This window comes from Egretta garzetta, unplaced genomic scaffold, assembly GCF_000687185.1.
Source record: "Egretta garzetta isolate BGI_Z169 unplaced genomic scaffold, ASM68718v1 scaffold944, whole genome shotgun sequence".
NCBI lineage: Eukaryota > Metazoa > Chordata > Aves > Pelecaniformes > Ardeidae > Egretta > Egretta garzetta.
This window is the reverse complement of record NW_009259332.1, coordinates 14,443-30,808: the sequence shown is the minus strand read 5'-3', so window position 1 is coordinate 30,808 and position 16,366 is coordinate 14,443. Positions and strand designations below refer to the sequence as shown.

Below are 16,366 nucleotides of genomic sequence, written 5' to 3'. Positions count from 1 at the left end.
GGGGGGGAGGCAAGCACAGGCAAGGTGGGGAAGGCAGGGAGGAGAGGAGCCCAGCCCCGCTCCCTGCTTGGGAAGTAGAAAGACCACAGATTTTTGGCAGGGGTGGCTCAGGCACCCCGTTCGGAGGCTGAGGTGATGCTGCTAATTATAAGCCAGGAGAGCAGAGCTGCAAGACTAAGAGCAAAGGTATGCTGGGCACGACGTAAGAGGTGCCTCTCCTCATGGGTGAGTAACAAGAATGAGCTGGAACGGGCTGGAAAGAGCTGAGCTCTTCTCCAGAGGATGACGTGACGCGCAGGATGAGGCCACTCCTCCCGGGAAGGGGAATAAAAGCCACAGGCGGCAGCACTGGGGCAGAGCGCTTCCAGCCCACTGGAGAGGGGATAACTGGACAGCCACCAGCAGCACCAGCAGCACCAGCAGCACCAGACCAGCAGACCAGCAGCAATGCTTTGCCGAATGCACCTCGCACCATTCGCCTCCAGCTCCCTGGCCACCCGGCTGGGCACAGTGAGGACCCTCTGGCCGCACGCTGAAACCATCTTCACTGAGCTGCAGCAGGAGATGGAGAAAGCTCGGGAGTTCATGAGCAGCTTCGAGCAGCTCCTGACCAGCCAAGGAGCCACCGCCATGGAGCCAGCCCCAAGCACCAGCACAGCTCCAACCCAGGGCTCCGGGGAGGGCTTCTCCATCTGCCAGGATGTGAAGAACTTTGCTCCCGAGCAGCTGTCAGTGAAGGTGGTGGGAAGGAAAGTGGTCCTGGTGGGGCAGAAGGAGACGCAGAATGTCGATGAGAAGGGCTCCTTCTCCTACAAGTACGAGGTGCTGAAGCGGGAGTGGGACGTGCCCGAGGAGGTGGACGCCGAGGCGCTGACGTGCTCCCTGTCCAAGGAGGGGCAGCTCCGCATCGAGGCCCCCAAGCTGGCCCTGCCGGCCGCCCCGGAGAGGAACGTGCCCATCCAGGTCAGCCCTGCAGCACCACAGCCTGGACCAGCCTCTGAGGATGGAGCCACCACCAAAGCCCAGGTGTAAAAGGAGAGGAACCGATGGCCCGCGGCAGGACCCGAGGAGATTGGAGCAAGTCTTGGGTTTTAGCCCAGACAAGCTCCATCAGCAATGATGTCTTTTTTTCACTATACTGGAATGTTTTTGTATCCAATAAAAATACTTTTGCATAGAACCCGCTTGTGGTCTCCTGGTGTTGATTGATGCGGAGGCTGGGTCCTGGTCTCAGCTCTTGCTGCCAAAGGAGCTGGATGCACAGAGAGGGAAGAACCTCTCTTGGTGCCTCAGGGCGGCACAAAATGGGGCCAACAGCAGACCCAGAGGGAGGGAGGGGATCTGTGAGCACTGAGCTCTCAGGGTGGGGGAGGCAAGGAGCTCCCAAGCAGGGAGTACTGACCTGTCCTGGAGCAGAGGCAGCTCTCCTGGGGAGCGGGCAGGCTGCCTTCACCCCCTCCTCACGTCGCTGCCAGCATCGGCACCAGCCCCACAGCCCCTCGCTCCCTGGCCAACGCCACCAAATGGGAAGAGAACTGTGCTGGAGGGCCCGGCTGGGTGTAGGGTGCCCCTGTTGTAGCTGTCCTTTTTCCTCCCAAGCAGCCTGGAAAGGGGCTCCTAGAACACCCTCTGGGATCCCAGGAGCAGGAGGGGATGAAGCCCATTTCCAGATGCTCTGTGTAACCACCACAAACACCCCTGCTCAGGCCCGGGCAGGCAGCAGGTATGCAGGCAGGCACGCCTGTTTGTGCTAGAGCTGCTCCGAGCTCAGACAGCCCTTCCCCATGGGAGCACGGTGCCAGCAGCAAGGAGGCTCTGCTCTGCCAAGCGTGGCCACATGGTTCTGTGGCCAGCAACAGGTCCCCAGCCCTGACACAGAGTCCCATACAGCTGAGCAGCACCAGCACCAAGACACCCCTTAGGGTATCACAGGTTCCTTCATAGAGATGGAGACCCAGAGTCCTGGAAGGAGCCAGAAATGAAGCCCTGTCAACCAGGAACCAAGCACAAAATGCCAGCAGATGGCAACAGCACCTCGCTTCCTGCTCACAGGGTTGCTCAGTTGGGAATCAGGGAAGCTCTTCAACAGGTCCCTCTCTTGCTGCCTGGAAAAAAAGCAGCAGCAGTCCAAACCACACTGGAAGCGACAAGACCTTGGATGTCCTGCAGAGGTCTGGAGCTCCTCTGGCAGATGAGCAGTCAGGCTCCCTTGCAGGGAATGGGAACAAGCGACACCAGGTGAGCAAAGCCCATCTGAGGCTGGTGGAGCCCACATACCACCTCTGCTCCAGCCAGACATCACAAACTCAGTCACTGAGTCACTCTAGGCCCTTCCCACTGCCAGGGTTTTAAGGAAATCCAGCACAAGCAAAAGGCACCAAGACCTCAGACAGAGGATGAAGCCCACATGAGCCAAGGCTGTTCACACAGACAACTTTATTCGCAGGTACCCAGCAGAGCTTTCATAGCCCCAACGCTGCCAGCCGAGGGCAAGCCCAGCCCGGGGCTGGTCGCAGTCGACTGTAGCTGTGCCTCTCGCAGAGATTCAGCAGCAGCCACGCAGCTGAGGAACAGCAGGTTCAAGCATCAGCACATCACAATCTTCAAGCTCTCCCAAGCACGAATGGTGCTGGCCCAGCAGCACACATGGTAGCGGCAGAGCTGCAAGGGGATGCTCTGTTTTCCATATTGACTCCAGGTCTCACCCACAGCTGTAAGGATCTCAAGAGTCCATGCAGCAGCAACAGGAGAGCAGCACCTTTCAAGGCCATCATCCACCAGGGACAGAGCCATTTTGTTCATTAATACTTGAGCACAGTATTCCTAAGCCTGTCCACTTGTCAAGCCAAGCTCCCCCCACCTCAAGCTGTGGGTAGTTTCCCTAGAAGCAATTAAAAACTCCCACTATTTACCTCAAACTTCCTTGCATGCCACTGCACAGCACACCACAAGCTTATTGAACCACCTGCAGCCTCTCTGTAAGGAGTTCCTGCCCCTGGAGGGAGCCAGCAGAGCCCACAGGTCTGAGGGCAAGCTGCCCATGTTGCTCCCTGCCCAGGAAAGGAAGGCCACGCATCCCTACGGAAGAGCCGGGTGTTGTACGCACCACAAGCAGCCTAGCACATCTCAGCCTCCAGCACAACTGTTACATTCTGGTCCACTCCCCTTTCTGGTTTGAGCTGATTAAGAAACATGAACATGGTTGATTATGATAGGTTTATAAAAATTTTGTTTTTAATCACACAAAACTGAAGTTTGTGATGAAGACTAGGTTGACAGTTCCTCTTAAATACCAGTATGCATAAGACATTGCATTAGGCACTAGGCAGCAGCCAACATCAGTTAGAGTCTGGCAACAGAAGCCATTTTAATACCTCCCTTCATACTTTGTGGAATTACAGGCTTTCGTAATACATATTGTTTCCACTGACAAGTTATCCGAGGTTTCCCCCACCCCACCTCTGTACATCAGTAAACCAAGTGTATTCACACCAGAGTAGGGTTAACAACATTAGTGGCATCACAACCATCAAAAAAAGGACAATTTTCTATACAAGATTTTTGCAAAAGTTGCAACAGGATTAGTGCATTACGACAGAACCGGAGATAGAAAAAAAAAGAGAGAGTTGGCATGCTAGAGTCCAACACAAATAAAGACAACAGGCAGCTAGTTGTATGTACTATATTGACAAGATACTGATTGGTTACATGAAGAAACATACAATACAAAATACAGAAGAAACCAGTTTTGCTTCCCTCTGCCCCACCCCAGAATACTCATCATTGATTTGGTCAATAAGTGGCTGAAAAAGCCAGAGTTTGTCACTATAATGCTACAGTTTAGTGGTTGTTCTAGGCCTATCGTACTGGTCTTAGCCTTAGCTTTTACATATGGGTAATTTTAAACAAGGTTGTCTAGTCTCAATATCCCTTTGTTTCCAATAGTGAACTACAGTACTGTGGGACCTGGGTGCTGCTGGCCCTCACCCGTGGGAAGGGCTGAGCTGGCTGGGCAGACACCAGGTCATGCATCCACCACCACCAGGAAGAGGGAAGAACAGAAGTTCATATATTAAAAAAGTGACTTAAGACTTAGAATTGAATTAGTATTTGTACAGAAAGGTGCAGGTGGAAGAACTCCCTCCAGCCTATGATCAGAAAGGGATGGAGAAATCCCCCCCCCCCCCCCCAGCCGCTCTACGGTAAGTGCGATTGTTAGCGTGGATTCCAGTCACGTCATTCGATGGCTCCGTCAGGCAGGAACGGCTGCTCAATTGCTGCAGCACTGGCTCCTGCTAGGCTGACTGCTCTCCTGAAGGTCAACCACCCGATTCCTACCTGGCCCACCAGGAGCATTCTGGGGTTCATTTTTTGGCAGTTTCTTGGCTAGAAAGAAACAAAGACATTAGTAGGCTCCTCTACAGAGGCCAACCCCCTCCCCACTGCAGATCAGAGGCTGGGCTCAGCCCTGCTCTGGCCCAAGCCTTCACCTCTTCAATGCCCAACCCCAAACTCCTGCTAGCAGCACGCATACAGCAAACCAACCCACTTCTAGTTCTGGCTGTCATCAATCCTGCTCCTTCCTTACCCACCGCCCCAGATAAAGGGAGAGAGGGAATAGGCTTTGAAGGCAAAGGCTCCAAGCACTCAGGGAGCAACTGTTCACAGGAAGCACAGCAAACTGGTTGTCCACTCCCGTAAGAGCCTCCAGACCCTGGCTGACATGGGAGCTCCCGTGGTTTCCAGTGGGCTGCACAGCTCACAGCTGGTTCTCAGAGCTACTCCAGCCAGCCTGCACACAAGCTGTTACCTATTGCCATGAAGATTTCATTCACATTCATCGCTGTCTTTGCCGACGTCTCCATGAACAGCAAGCTGTTGTCATCTGCATATGTTTGTGCATCCTACAAACAATCACATCAGAGTGGTTAAAGGCATCCTGCCAAGAGGCCCAAGCAGGCTTCACACGCTTCACTTGTTGGCAAACTGAACACCAAAGAAACCCTGTCCCACCCCAGGCCAGACATTCCACCCCAGTCCCCTGACCCTGCCTGGCCAGGACAGCTGGGAGACATGCACACTGCTGTCCCAGCAGCACAGACTGTTTGTGAGCCAAATGTAGACACAGCATGTCCCAAGCAGCACAAACACCTTGTACTTTGGTTAGCTGGGAGAGTAACACACACTGTAAATGCACCACAAGCAATCCTGTGCAGAGGTCTGAGATAAGAGCTTCTCCTTGAAAGTCTGCCTTAGACAAGGTAAGAGCTGTGAAGAGTAGAGAACAAGCTGGGAATGATTCTTCACGTGCCTTGTATCTAAAAGATGCGGTTTCATACACTGCTGGAGACAGCCCCAGGTGAGTACGGCACCAGGAAAGACTGAAGACAGAAGCTTGTGCTCTGTGGGCCTTATTCTTCACATTCATCATAATTGTTACCAACAAGAGGCACAAGGGCTGTGAACGGAGTGTATGGGAAAGGCAGGCTACAACTCCCTTTTGAGTGGCATAAATCTTGACTTCCACTCTCCCTCAAACCGTTTTGCACACAGCCACCACCTCCCCCACTTAAGCAAAAAAAGCTGCTTTCCTGGCTCGCTCAGGTAACAACTGATCTGGATTCCCACTCACCTGGAAGTCCACAGCTCTCTTCGTAGCAAGGTCTGCCTTGTTTCCTGCTAGTGCAATTACAATATTGGGGCTAGCCTGCCTCTGCAACTCTTTCACCCAGTTCTTGGCTCGTACAAATGTGTCCTGGAAACAAACAGGAGGCAGCAGTCAGGAAGGGCAGCCTCTTATTAATCCCCAGTGAAGATATGATTAGAACAAGTCTTTTGTGTAAGAAGTGTTCTGCCTCTGTAGCATTTTGGAGCAGGATCCTTTATCAGCTTAGACAGCCTTGGTCAGAACTGAGGAAGAGGCCATTAGCAGTTTTCATGAAACTCAGTACCTGCAGGCAGGCATCTGCAGGGGCTCTGGACCCAGACACTCTCCCAGGGAACTGAGAAGCATTAGCTGCAAGTGCAGACACCTCCTCCCCAGTAAACACTCACAGCCCTGAGCAGTACTCACTGTGTTAGTGATGTCGTAGACAACGATGGCTGCCTGGGCACCTCGGTAATACATCGGTGCCAGGCTGTGATACCGTTCTTGTCCTGCTGTATCCCATATTTCAAACTTCACTGTTGTGTCATCCAGACAGACTGTCTGTGTTAGGAAGGCAGCTGAAAAAGAAGGTGCATGTTTGCCTTACCTCCAGCTGGAGAGCCCCTGCAGCAAGAGCCAGGAGCTTGGAGCAGTTCTGCTTTTCCACAGGAACGAGCAGAAGCCCCAGGCAGAGGCCAGTGCAGTGCCACTTGCTGTGGAAGTTGCAGCTCTGCTGGATCGTTAAGCTCCTCGCACACAGGAACCCAAGAGCCCCCACACAGCCGATGGGAAGGTGGCCCTGAGAGCAGCCAGCCACCGGAGCAGCAGCACTGCCAGTCCCTTCCCCAGCCTCCTCTCACAGATCACACAGTGCAGCTGCAACATCGCCAGGATTAGCTTTGGAGAGCACCACAAGTGCCAAAGCACTGAAGTCAGCCCAGTTACACTGCAATCCCCAATTTAGTAACTGGTTATTTTCTTGTTCCAGTGACTATAATACCCTGTGTTACAACTAGGATAAAGGCAACCAGCCTCGGATGCAGACTGAAGCAGAACCGCAGAGTGCCCACATGGCCCCCTGCAGAGGAGCACTAAGCCCTGTTTGCCCATAAGCTATACTTACAGCTATACTTTGTCCCTATAGTAACCCATGCAGGGATTAATCAAGCCTTTTCTCCATACACACCTCCTAATATTACTGCCCAGAAACCCAGGTGCTGACCGACCTTTGATTGGTGACACCATGCTAATGATTTCAAACTAAAGAACTACGAGACCTGAAAAGAGCTGTGGAAGTACTTAACAGTATCAGGCTAGAAACAACCCCAAAATCCCAGGTCATGGTCTGAAAAGATAATTAAGGGCTATAAACCAAGATGAAGGCCTCAATTCTAATTAGAAGCAAGAATTCAAGCACTGGAAGTGAAGACGCCTTAGAGGCAGAGCGCGTGGTTGCCATAGCATTATTCTCTGCTGTGCTGATCTTCACACCAACAAACAAGTTGGAAACCAAGAGTTAAAGCGTTAGCTGCTTGACTATTTACAGCAAAAAACCCAAACTGGATTGAAATAGCCATTAATGCTTCCAATAGCCCTGGACTGCATTGGTGAGGCCAGCATCTTCTAGCCAGAGGTATTTGGAGTTGGCACTCACCTCCAATCGTGCTCTCCTGGTACTCGTGGAACTGCCCTTTCACGAAGCGCAGAACAAGGCTGGACTTCCCCACCGCCGACTCCCCCAAGAGCACAAGTTTAAACTGGCAGATTTTGTTTCCAGCAGCTGGTCCATTCGGTCGAGCAGCTCCACCTCGACCTGCCATTGCGGTCTAAGTGCAGGAGTGCCAAGAGTTAAGGATGCTGCAGGTTCTGCACTGGGATCCACCTGGAGGCAGGTTGCAACTGGAAGAGGAGATCAGAGTTAGTGACCCGCTCATGGACCAGCCGTACCAGTTCTAGAGGGTGAGTTTGATCTGCAGCCACCATCAGCACAGGCAGGCGGTGATCCCTTCCCACGGTGGAAAGTTATCAACCACATGCACCACAGCACTATTGGGCAGCTTCTGTCAGTCAGCAGTCAGAAGGGATATTGTTAACACAAGCTTTCCTCCCCACCAGCGGGCCCTCCAGAACTTCCACTATGTGTAGACATTACACCTTGCTAGGGTGAGGCAAGTAAAGACCAGCCAGCACACAGTGTTATTAGAGCTTCATCTATTAAAACAACAATTACTCAGCTCACAGAGGTAACCGAGGTTGACCTTCAGGTCCTTCCTCATCTCCCAAGTTCACAAGGTAGCAACTTCAGAGTATCAATGCAGTACAGAGATGTTGAAGTGCCTCACGTAAGCCATTAGGGGAAGCAGTCCTGTACGTCAGCCCTTCAGATCACAAGGCATTCAGATAAAGGGAGCTTCTATATTCAGGCTGTTAGTTTAGAGGCACTCCCAGCAAGCCATTAAACATGGCATCTTAGAGCAGTCCTGAAGAAGGGCTTTGAATTGCTACGCAAGCAGCCTGCCAGAGGGAGGAAAGGCATTTGGTAGCAGCCGCTCTCCGGGCACAGGCTGTGTATTCAGAGACTGAAAGCAACATCTCCCCATCCCTGCTGCAAAGGGAACCGAACAAGAGTCTCAACAGCTTGATCCAAATGCAGAGGCAACACCTAATGCTTCCCACACCCCATCCCAGCTGCCTCATTCCCCTTATCCTACATCATTCCAGGTCATCAGCCTACTGGCCTCGTTCTTCATGAGAAGACTGTTCAAACCCAGCTATGCTGAACAGCACAAACAGGGAGCATCACCCATGACCAGAACTGCCATCCATCTCCCCAGTGCTCAATTCAACAGCACCAAGTCTCTAGAGTTGTGCAGAAGCACAAAACAACAGCAAGAGCAGCAAGACAAGCTGGTTTACATCCATAGTTAACCACAAGTGAAGCCTCCGAGCCTTCCTAACCCCTACTCAGCTGCATGCAGCAGAGAATAGGAATACTTTCGAAGGGCACATTTCCACAGGTTCAGGCATATTTCCTGTTCTCATCACAACTCCTGTCAATGACAAACGCTACAACTGATCGCATCTGTTCTGCATCACCACATTCCCTTCAACCCTCATAACCCAAGCTTCTTGTTGACAGAGACAACTGCAAAGAAAATCCCCCAAAAGCCAGTTTCTCCTTGTTCCGAGTATACCCCCAAGGAAACTCTGGGTATGCTCCGAGTACATCCAGCATTTACCCAGCAAATACCAGATTCCTACGACTGAGATGCTTAAAGCAGGTTGAAATGGGTCTGACCTGGAGCAGTGTCCTGTGAACAAGGCTCAGGCCCACCTCAAGAGGCTTACCAAAGAAGAGTTTCAGGTACCTGCTTTCCAGAGCAAGGCCTATCCAGGTGTGACTGCGAGAGGCTACTTTAAGTACAGCTCAAGTTTCAACTCAATTCCCTAGTTTGACAGGAAACCTACAGCCATTTCCATCCAAGAGCTCATCTGGAAGGAAGGGGCAGCATTAGCATCATCAGCCAGAGAATCCCTTCAGCTTTCAAAACGCAAAAGCTCTTGAGCATGCTCTGACCTACAGAGACATTCAACCTCAAATTGTTTTGACCAGGAGGCAAGCCAGAAACCCACTGTTAAGCCCATACTGTTTGCTGAAGCTAGCAGGTAAGAGAGGAGTCACTCTGCAACGCAGTGAGATGTTTCAGTAGCCCAAGCTGTGAAGAAGCCATGGCTTTGAGTGGCCTGCCCAGTCTTGGGTTAAATCAGTGAAGAAACCACAATTCTGGGTCTGGGAAAGACTGTCTCCTCTTCCTAGAAAGGACAAACACTGTTTTGACAGGATGAGAAAGCTTGATAAGAAGTAAATTAGCAACTTGTTTTGCTGGACAGTGAGGAAGCAGCGTTTTGCAGCTCCGGCCAGGAGCAGTTTGGTTACCACCAGGTTCGAGGGGCACATCAGCAGCTCTACATCTCTACCAGCCTGAAAAAAAGTTCCCACCTTTTAGAGTTTCTCCTCTAACCAGAGTTTGCAAGGGAACAGCTTTTGCTTGTTTAACCTTGTATTCATTTACCAGGGCAGTCTATCAGCAATACGTAAGCTCTGTCACTGCTGCAGACTAACAGTCTTGCACATTAAATGCCACGTGAATCATGCCTCCACGGAGTTATGACCTCCTGAAATACGATAGGGGTGATTCCCAGAGCAAAACAAGGAAATGAGCCTGTTGACATCCTCAAGTCTTAGTGTGACCTATATTTCACAGATTCATTTTGCCATCTGGTTGTGCCGCGTGAACTCCAACAGAATTAAGCAAGCATGTCTGTACGTCCAGCTCGTCATGGAGAGCTGCTGATCAGAGCGGGTAGTCAAGCAGCTGGAGTCTGCGACCACTTTTAATTATAGAGAACCTGATCATCATCTAAAGATGGTTTGAAGCTTGGCTGCCGGATTATATTGACTTTGTGTTCATCTGAGAAGCTGCCCAGATCTTTAGGATGTTTGGGGGGAATTTATGCAGTTCAGATGACCCTAAGTGCAGCCACCTCACCAAGGGTCTCCAGCTAAGAACATAGACAGGATCAGAACGACCACCTTAGTATTTCTGCTGACATTCACAGGAAGGCCAAATAATTGAAGTGAATGACTACCAAAGCTGTAGACAGTGAGAACTCTCCATTGCAGGAGGATCACTGTGGTACTTTTTGCTAATGCCAACGTCTTTGAGGATTTCTACATTCCCATCAGGAACAGAACTCCACTCTGCTGAATGCAGAAGTAACAGCCAGATGAGCTACACAGCCTGGATCCACACTAGATCAGCGATGATCAGTTTGAGAACCCGAGTGCTTCGTGCTGTACAAAGCCATTTCTGATGCTCAGGGAGCCTGTTCGGCCCCTCTTCCAGCAGAGCTGATCAGGCATGCGTGCCTCCCTGCTCCCCGTGAGAGCACCGACACTCCAGCCATGGGTCAGTCAGACCAAAATAACTACAGCGATACCGTGCAGACAAGAGAAAGCAGCTGAACTTGCAGCTTGCCATACTAATTCAAGAAGTCAAGACCACGAGAAGGAAGGGTATGATAGGGTACTCCTGTAATCAAGATTAAGAAGTATTAATTTTCCTACTAGCTTCCTGCAACTAGTGAAACTCAGCAGCTTGGGATGTCACAAGATCCATAAAAAGGTCTGTGCTGGTTTGCCTGCCCTACTGAAGCGCATGCAGGAGCTCTGCATCACACAGGCAAAAGTACCATTTTTTTTTTATTGTAAACTCTTGGAACAGTCTCTTGTTTGCTGTGAGATCAAAGGCAAGTTTCAACGCATGATGCAGTCCAACAGAACTCTAGGTCGATCATTTCTGCAGTTCATGCTCCTCTCAACAATTCACCCATTCGCCAGGATTTGTTCTAGGGGCTTGTACACTCCCATGAATATTGAATTCAAGAATCTGAATGCCCTACATGAGAAAGCGTGTGTCAACACTGCTACGCTCACAGCCTACCCAAGAGCAAGGCAGTTCTCCAGAGCTGTTCGGATGATCGAGAACAGCACCAACCAGCCCAGGACAAGAACCCCAATCTCCAGAGGGCAATTACTGTCGGACCCCCATGTTAACCCCTGCAGGAGACAATTGCTTCACAAGACTCCGTGTCACAGGGAAGCTCCTGGCTTACGGTGTCAGTTGTTCAGAATCTGGTGTCTTTGCCCTGCGTTCACCCAGCAGCAAGGACTACTCTGGAAGCTGGCGATACTTAGAAACCCAATCCTAAAGAATCTAGTTACTTCAAGAGGACTGCTTCTGCTCTCAGCTATGCAAGAAGCCATTTCACTGGGGATTTGTTGGCTTAGAATCAAAATACTCAAGACAAAAGCCCCAGTGAAGTATTTATCTTGTTAAATAGCTGACAGCATTACATGAATTTCTTGGCAACGCAACCCCTGAAGTTACTGAGCGGTTTTGCTTCACCTAACACTGAATGGGCAGCTAGCCACCACTAGCAGGAAGCTCGTGCTACCTTGCTCCCACCCAGAACTGGCAAGTCAGCTTTAGGACCCAGATTCACCAGCAGCTTCCACGAGCAGGACCAGCAGGAAGCGTGGGACCCAGGAGAACACCACACAGTCTCCACTAGCCCAGACTAACGTTGCATGGAGCATCAACCTGATTTTCCAACATGTTAATAGGATTAATAAGAACAAACTGCAAAAGCCTTACTGCAGTAGGGTCCATACTGCAGAGGAAGGAGCACCAGATCCAGCTCTTCCCAATGAGACGAACCAGGAAACAAACTTGCAAGTACAGACCTCAATCCCTCAGCCCCGTAAAGTCTGATCAGTTTTAATACATCATCTTTCCGCGGACAACATGCACTTCCCTCCACAAACAAAGAGCACTTAGTCTCTTGATCAGTAAGGCTTCAGTCACAGCTCTAAATTGGGGAACTAGTCATTGCAATTGTCAGGAGCAGCGCTACAGCCTTGAAGTATAGATTCACAAACCTAAATCAGCCCAGACAGTAGTTTCGGAAGCACTCCTATGGTTTTAACACCATCATAAGTTAAAGTCACAACTTCTGTCGAGTCTTGTGCCCAAGCCTTCCAAAGACTTGCACACACTCAGTTTAATCTAAAGATAAATAGGATTTACATCAGCAAAAAATTACTTTTTTGGTAGCTTCAGTCCTGCACAAGTGTAGCAGAATCCAGAATACCAGCTCCTTTTTGTGCTTTTAATACACAGACCTGTTTCCCAACATCTGCAGAGCCGTGGCCTCCAAAGCAGCCCCAGCAGCTGGGTGTTTTTCAAAGCAGCTTTTCAAAAACAATTCTATCATCAGAGATCTCAAGGCCACTACCCTGCAGCTACCACTCAATCCAGCACAGATGCTCTGCGCAGCTGAGCTAGCAGGACAGCACAACAGGCAGCTACACCCAGCCGGGCAATCCGGGGCCAAGCCAGCAGAAGAGGCCTTTCCATCACATCATGATGCAAGCAGAGGCCTAAGACCAACTTGGAACACATCGTTATGTACAGAAAGCTACTGCTCAGTTTGAGGCTGAATTTCATTTGCCAGATGACACCTGCTTGAGCTAGGCAAGTCAGCTCTAAAGCTGTTAAGAAACTATGAAGCCAGGAACACCCATGCATCCTATAAAGCTGATCTGACTTTGGGACAATGCAACAAAGATCACAGCCTACACAACTGAGTCAAGAAGTGCAGTACTTTGACCAAAGAGAGTTATGCAGCTCCCTCAAGTCTTCTGAGGGGATGTGGGGGGGTTAAACTGGCTAGAAGGGCTTCCTAGGTTTAAGGAGTTATCCTCTAGCAAGAACTCTTGAAAACACCTCATGAGGTAAAAAAGCATTACACCTACTGATGCTACCTTGGAGCTACCTTTTTTTATACTCAGAGTTGAATAGGTATCAGCAACAAGAGTTATTATCACATTGGTCACACTGGCAGCACAAGGAAGTTCCATGCCTAATCCAGCAGGGGTTTTAATTCTGCAGAATAGCATGACTAATTGCTTTTAAAACTGCAGTTAGTGTCCTATCAGATCACCAAAGCTGAAGAGAAACACATGGTGAAGGTAGCACTTCTAGAACTCATTCTAACCAGGGCCAACACACCCTCAGCAGCTTGGACACAAGTGAACTCACACCAGATCAGAGCAACAGAAGACCCGTGAACACAAGCTTTTAGCACTGCTTCAGTCAAGTGCTAATTAACTAAGCTATGGAGACAATACACTTACAAAGATTGCTTTAAAATAAAGAGCAAAATGAGCAGTGGCAGCTTTCTCCCAAGTCCTAGCAAGGCTTGAATTGCAGCAAAAGACTTCTGTGGAAGAGCTTTGCGTGACCTTCATTTTACATGAGCTTCTCACTAGTTGTAGGGAGCAAAGCCTCCATATTCCCTGTCCTCACATTAACTCCCTCTTGAAGGTCTTACCCACTTTTAGTTATCCTTGATACTGCAAGAACTTGGTCTTACTTCACAGCAGATGAGGCACAGCTAGGCTGAAGGAGTAACTCATGACTGAAGTCTGGACCAACTACAAACTGAACAAAAGCATCAGGTTTTTAATTCTGCAGGGAAGGTTCTTTTAAATCCTGTTCTTGATATTGCCCACCGCTCAGCATCCCCTCAAAAGACACGGCTTAATTTTTCTCCAAGAGTTCAGCAACACGTACCTTTAGATAGCGCCTACTGTTCTGTGAACAAGAAGGCAAGATCATTAACAACACAAAGCAAAAAATTGCCATCTTCACTGCAAAAAGAGTCAGTGACCTTCATAATATCTTTTCCAGACTGCACAACAATCTCTTGCCTCTAGCAGCTCCTTTATTTGGAGCTCTACCAAATAAAAGCAAACACAAAACCCAGCGTTTTCTTATCTGTTTATGTAGACCTACTCCAGCAGTTCATTCCTGTGCTCCAGGGGAGGAAAGCATTCTTTTTAGGATTTAGATGAAGCTTTGTTCTTCCCCGATACTGTCACTTCTAGGAAGGTTCATTGTTTCTGCCTAGCATTTGGAGCTTTTTCATAGTGTTACTCTGACAACTTCACAGAACTTGCATAAGAGGACTTCAAACTTCATACCCCAAGGGAAGAAACCAGCTGATTCAACTGTTTCTACATTCTACCCTCTTTTAAGTATGCTGACCAAAATACTTTGGGCTACACCCACTTCATTAGAAGCGTTCCCATTTCATTTCCTGTGTCTGAGAGTACTTGGCATTCTCTCCCCCCTCCCTTTTCAGGGATATGCCGTGATCACCTACCCGCTAAACACACAGCGGTTTAAGAAGTTTGGATCAAGAGCTGATGACTAGCAGGGCCTTGAGCAATTCTAGAGCTGATTCCTCTTTAGATGCAGAAGAGCTTTGCTGCAATGGAGATAATTCCACTTCTTGTCACAACAGTTAAGTTTGGCCAAGCACACAAAGTATGAAGACATTACTAGACAGTTTTACTTCAGACACTGCCCAATCCATTATTGTTTTCCCTAGTAAAGCAAAGGGACCTAACCCCAACTCTGTTCATAGTTAAACTAGACAGATGTTTTACTTTACAATATTCATATCCACACATCAAGCTGGCCTCCCCCTTACTGCTCTCCAGTAACTTAAATCCTTCTTCAGGAGTCCCGTTTCATCTTGCCTGTGTTGCTCCCTCACCTGAAGGGGTATCAGCACCTACTCAAACAGCCTCCAGGGACCTACGTTGCCTGGCACTATCTTAAAACAAACGTAGTGTAAATCAACCTAATAGTATCTTAGAGGGAGAGATTGCCTCTAGAGGTAGATTTTTGCTGTGAAAGTAGTTGACTGTTCGGGCGTACGGTGGAGACTCAAGAGAAGTTGGGAGGTTCGGTAACTGTGTCCCAGTGCTGAAATCTAAGCATTGCAGGTCCATACAGGCTTGTGCTTTACCTGCTCTCCTCACTCCAAGAATGCATTAAGGCCAACGCTGTCTTGTAGCTGCCTACACCCACAAAAGACTCTTAGAGTCAAGGCGGTAACATTAATGGGATATTCCGAGAAAGTTCACGCAGGCAGCATGGCACGTCAGGTCAATGTGAATCAGAAGTATCTTTCTTTTTTTGGTCCCAACCAAGGTTGGAGTCCTGCCTTCAGAGTAGGCTCAGGAGCCCTAACTTGGTGCAAAGCAGAACTGATGTCATGCTACAAGCAGGGCAGCTCAAATATGTGTTGACCCACCACACAAAAAGCTAAGAATAGTAGATGCAAGTTGTTCCACATAAGACTTAAAATAGTACCTCAGCGTATTCTTCCCTCCGATTTCCTTACATGCTTGGAAACAGTCAAGGTCAGAACTCCAACAGCCACGTACAAAAGCAACAAGCTAAAGGTCAGCTGAGATCGGGTCAACACTGTATTTAGTCTTGCTGGCAAACCAGTTTACAGTGAGAATCCCAGTTAGTTTGCAGAGAGCACCTACAACTGCCACAGCTCCCACCCAGCCCCCTGGAGTTTCAGGAGCACAACCAGGAATAAGGGTCGAGCAGCCTTCGCAGGGTTTAGCACTACAAACCTGTTGCTCACACTTGCATCTGCTGCTCTTAGCCTTTGCAGGATCACATAGCGGCTACGCTCTCAGCTTACATGCAGTGGTCTCTCCCGCTGTATCAAAAATCCAGGGAGGGCCTTGCACCCGAGCATGCCTGGGTCTCCTTCCCAGCAAGCTACAAAACTTTCTTGCAGTTCAGTTATTTAAGAGCCTGCAGCATTGCACAGTTTGCTTCACAAATGCCCCTTGGAGGGGGCACAGGGGCCGTGTTTGTCACCAGCAGCGATACAGAACGGGCTCCATTCCACTAGAACCTATTTTCAGCAGATAAAGTCACATCCTTCATTTAGGCAGCTCGCTTCTCAGGAACCTGGCTTACAGTTTCTGTTCCCACGTCAGCAGCTGACTAGCTACAACAAAATATTATACCACCTCATAAGGATAGAGTGCCACACCTTCCCCAAATTCCATTTAATTTTCACAGTCGTCGCTACAAGAGGGACAAAGGAGTCGGGTAACGGGAGCCAGGCAGACCCAGCGTAGCAACAGCAGGCGCTTGTCCCTGCTGCCCAGCGAGCCCTTCCTCCTTATGAGGGCAGGCAGCCCAAAGGGGCGCCAAAGCTGAGCTCCACGGTGCACACCCGACGTTCTCCTTCAGTCTCAGATCATCACCTTTGACG

At 49.6% G+C, this 16,366-nt stretch overlaps 3 protein-coding genes across 3 annotated transcripts in view; 1 reads left to right on the top strand and 2 right to left on the bottom strand.

Annotated features, from left to right (window-relative positions):
* The first annotated feature begins 115 nt into the window (after positions 1-115).
* LOC104124453 (heat shock protein beta-11-like) lies at positions 116-1,133 on the top strand. Its single transcript, XM_035892365.1, has 2 exons — positions 116-408; positions 440-1,133. The coding sequence occupies exons 1-2, from the start codon at positions 300-302 to the stop codon at positions 1,030-1,032; spliced, it is 702 nt and encodes a 233-aa protein (XP_035748258.1). The 5' UTR covers positions 116-299; the 3' UTR covers positions 1,033-1,133.
* Positions 1,134-2,414: 1,281 nt separating this feature from the next.
* Positions 2,415-7,660, bottom strand: RAB5C (RAB5C, member RAS oncogene family). Its single transcript, XM_035892364.1, has 5 exons — positions 7,302-7,660; positions 6,074-6,225; positions 5,633-5,755; positions 4,811-4,904; positions 2,415-4,386 (listed from the first exon to the last, which is right to left on the bottom strand). The coding sequence occupies exons 1-5, from the start codon at positions 7,465-7,467 to the stop codon at positions 4,271-4,273; spliced, it is 651 nt and encodes a 216-aa protein (XP_035748257.1). The 5' UTR covers positions 7,468-7,660; the 3' UTR covers positions 2,415-4,270.
* Positions 7,661-13,858: 6,198 nt separating this feature from the next.
* The window catches only part of KCNH4 (potassium voltage-gated channel subfamily H member 4), a 12,678-nt gene continuing 10,170 nt past the window's right edge, over positions 13,859-16,366 (bottom strand). Inside the window, 1 exon segment of the mRNA XM_035892367.1 lies at positions 13,859-13,866. Coding sequence (XP_035748260.1) covers positions 13,859-13,866 — 8 coding nt within the window.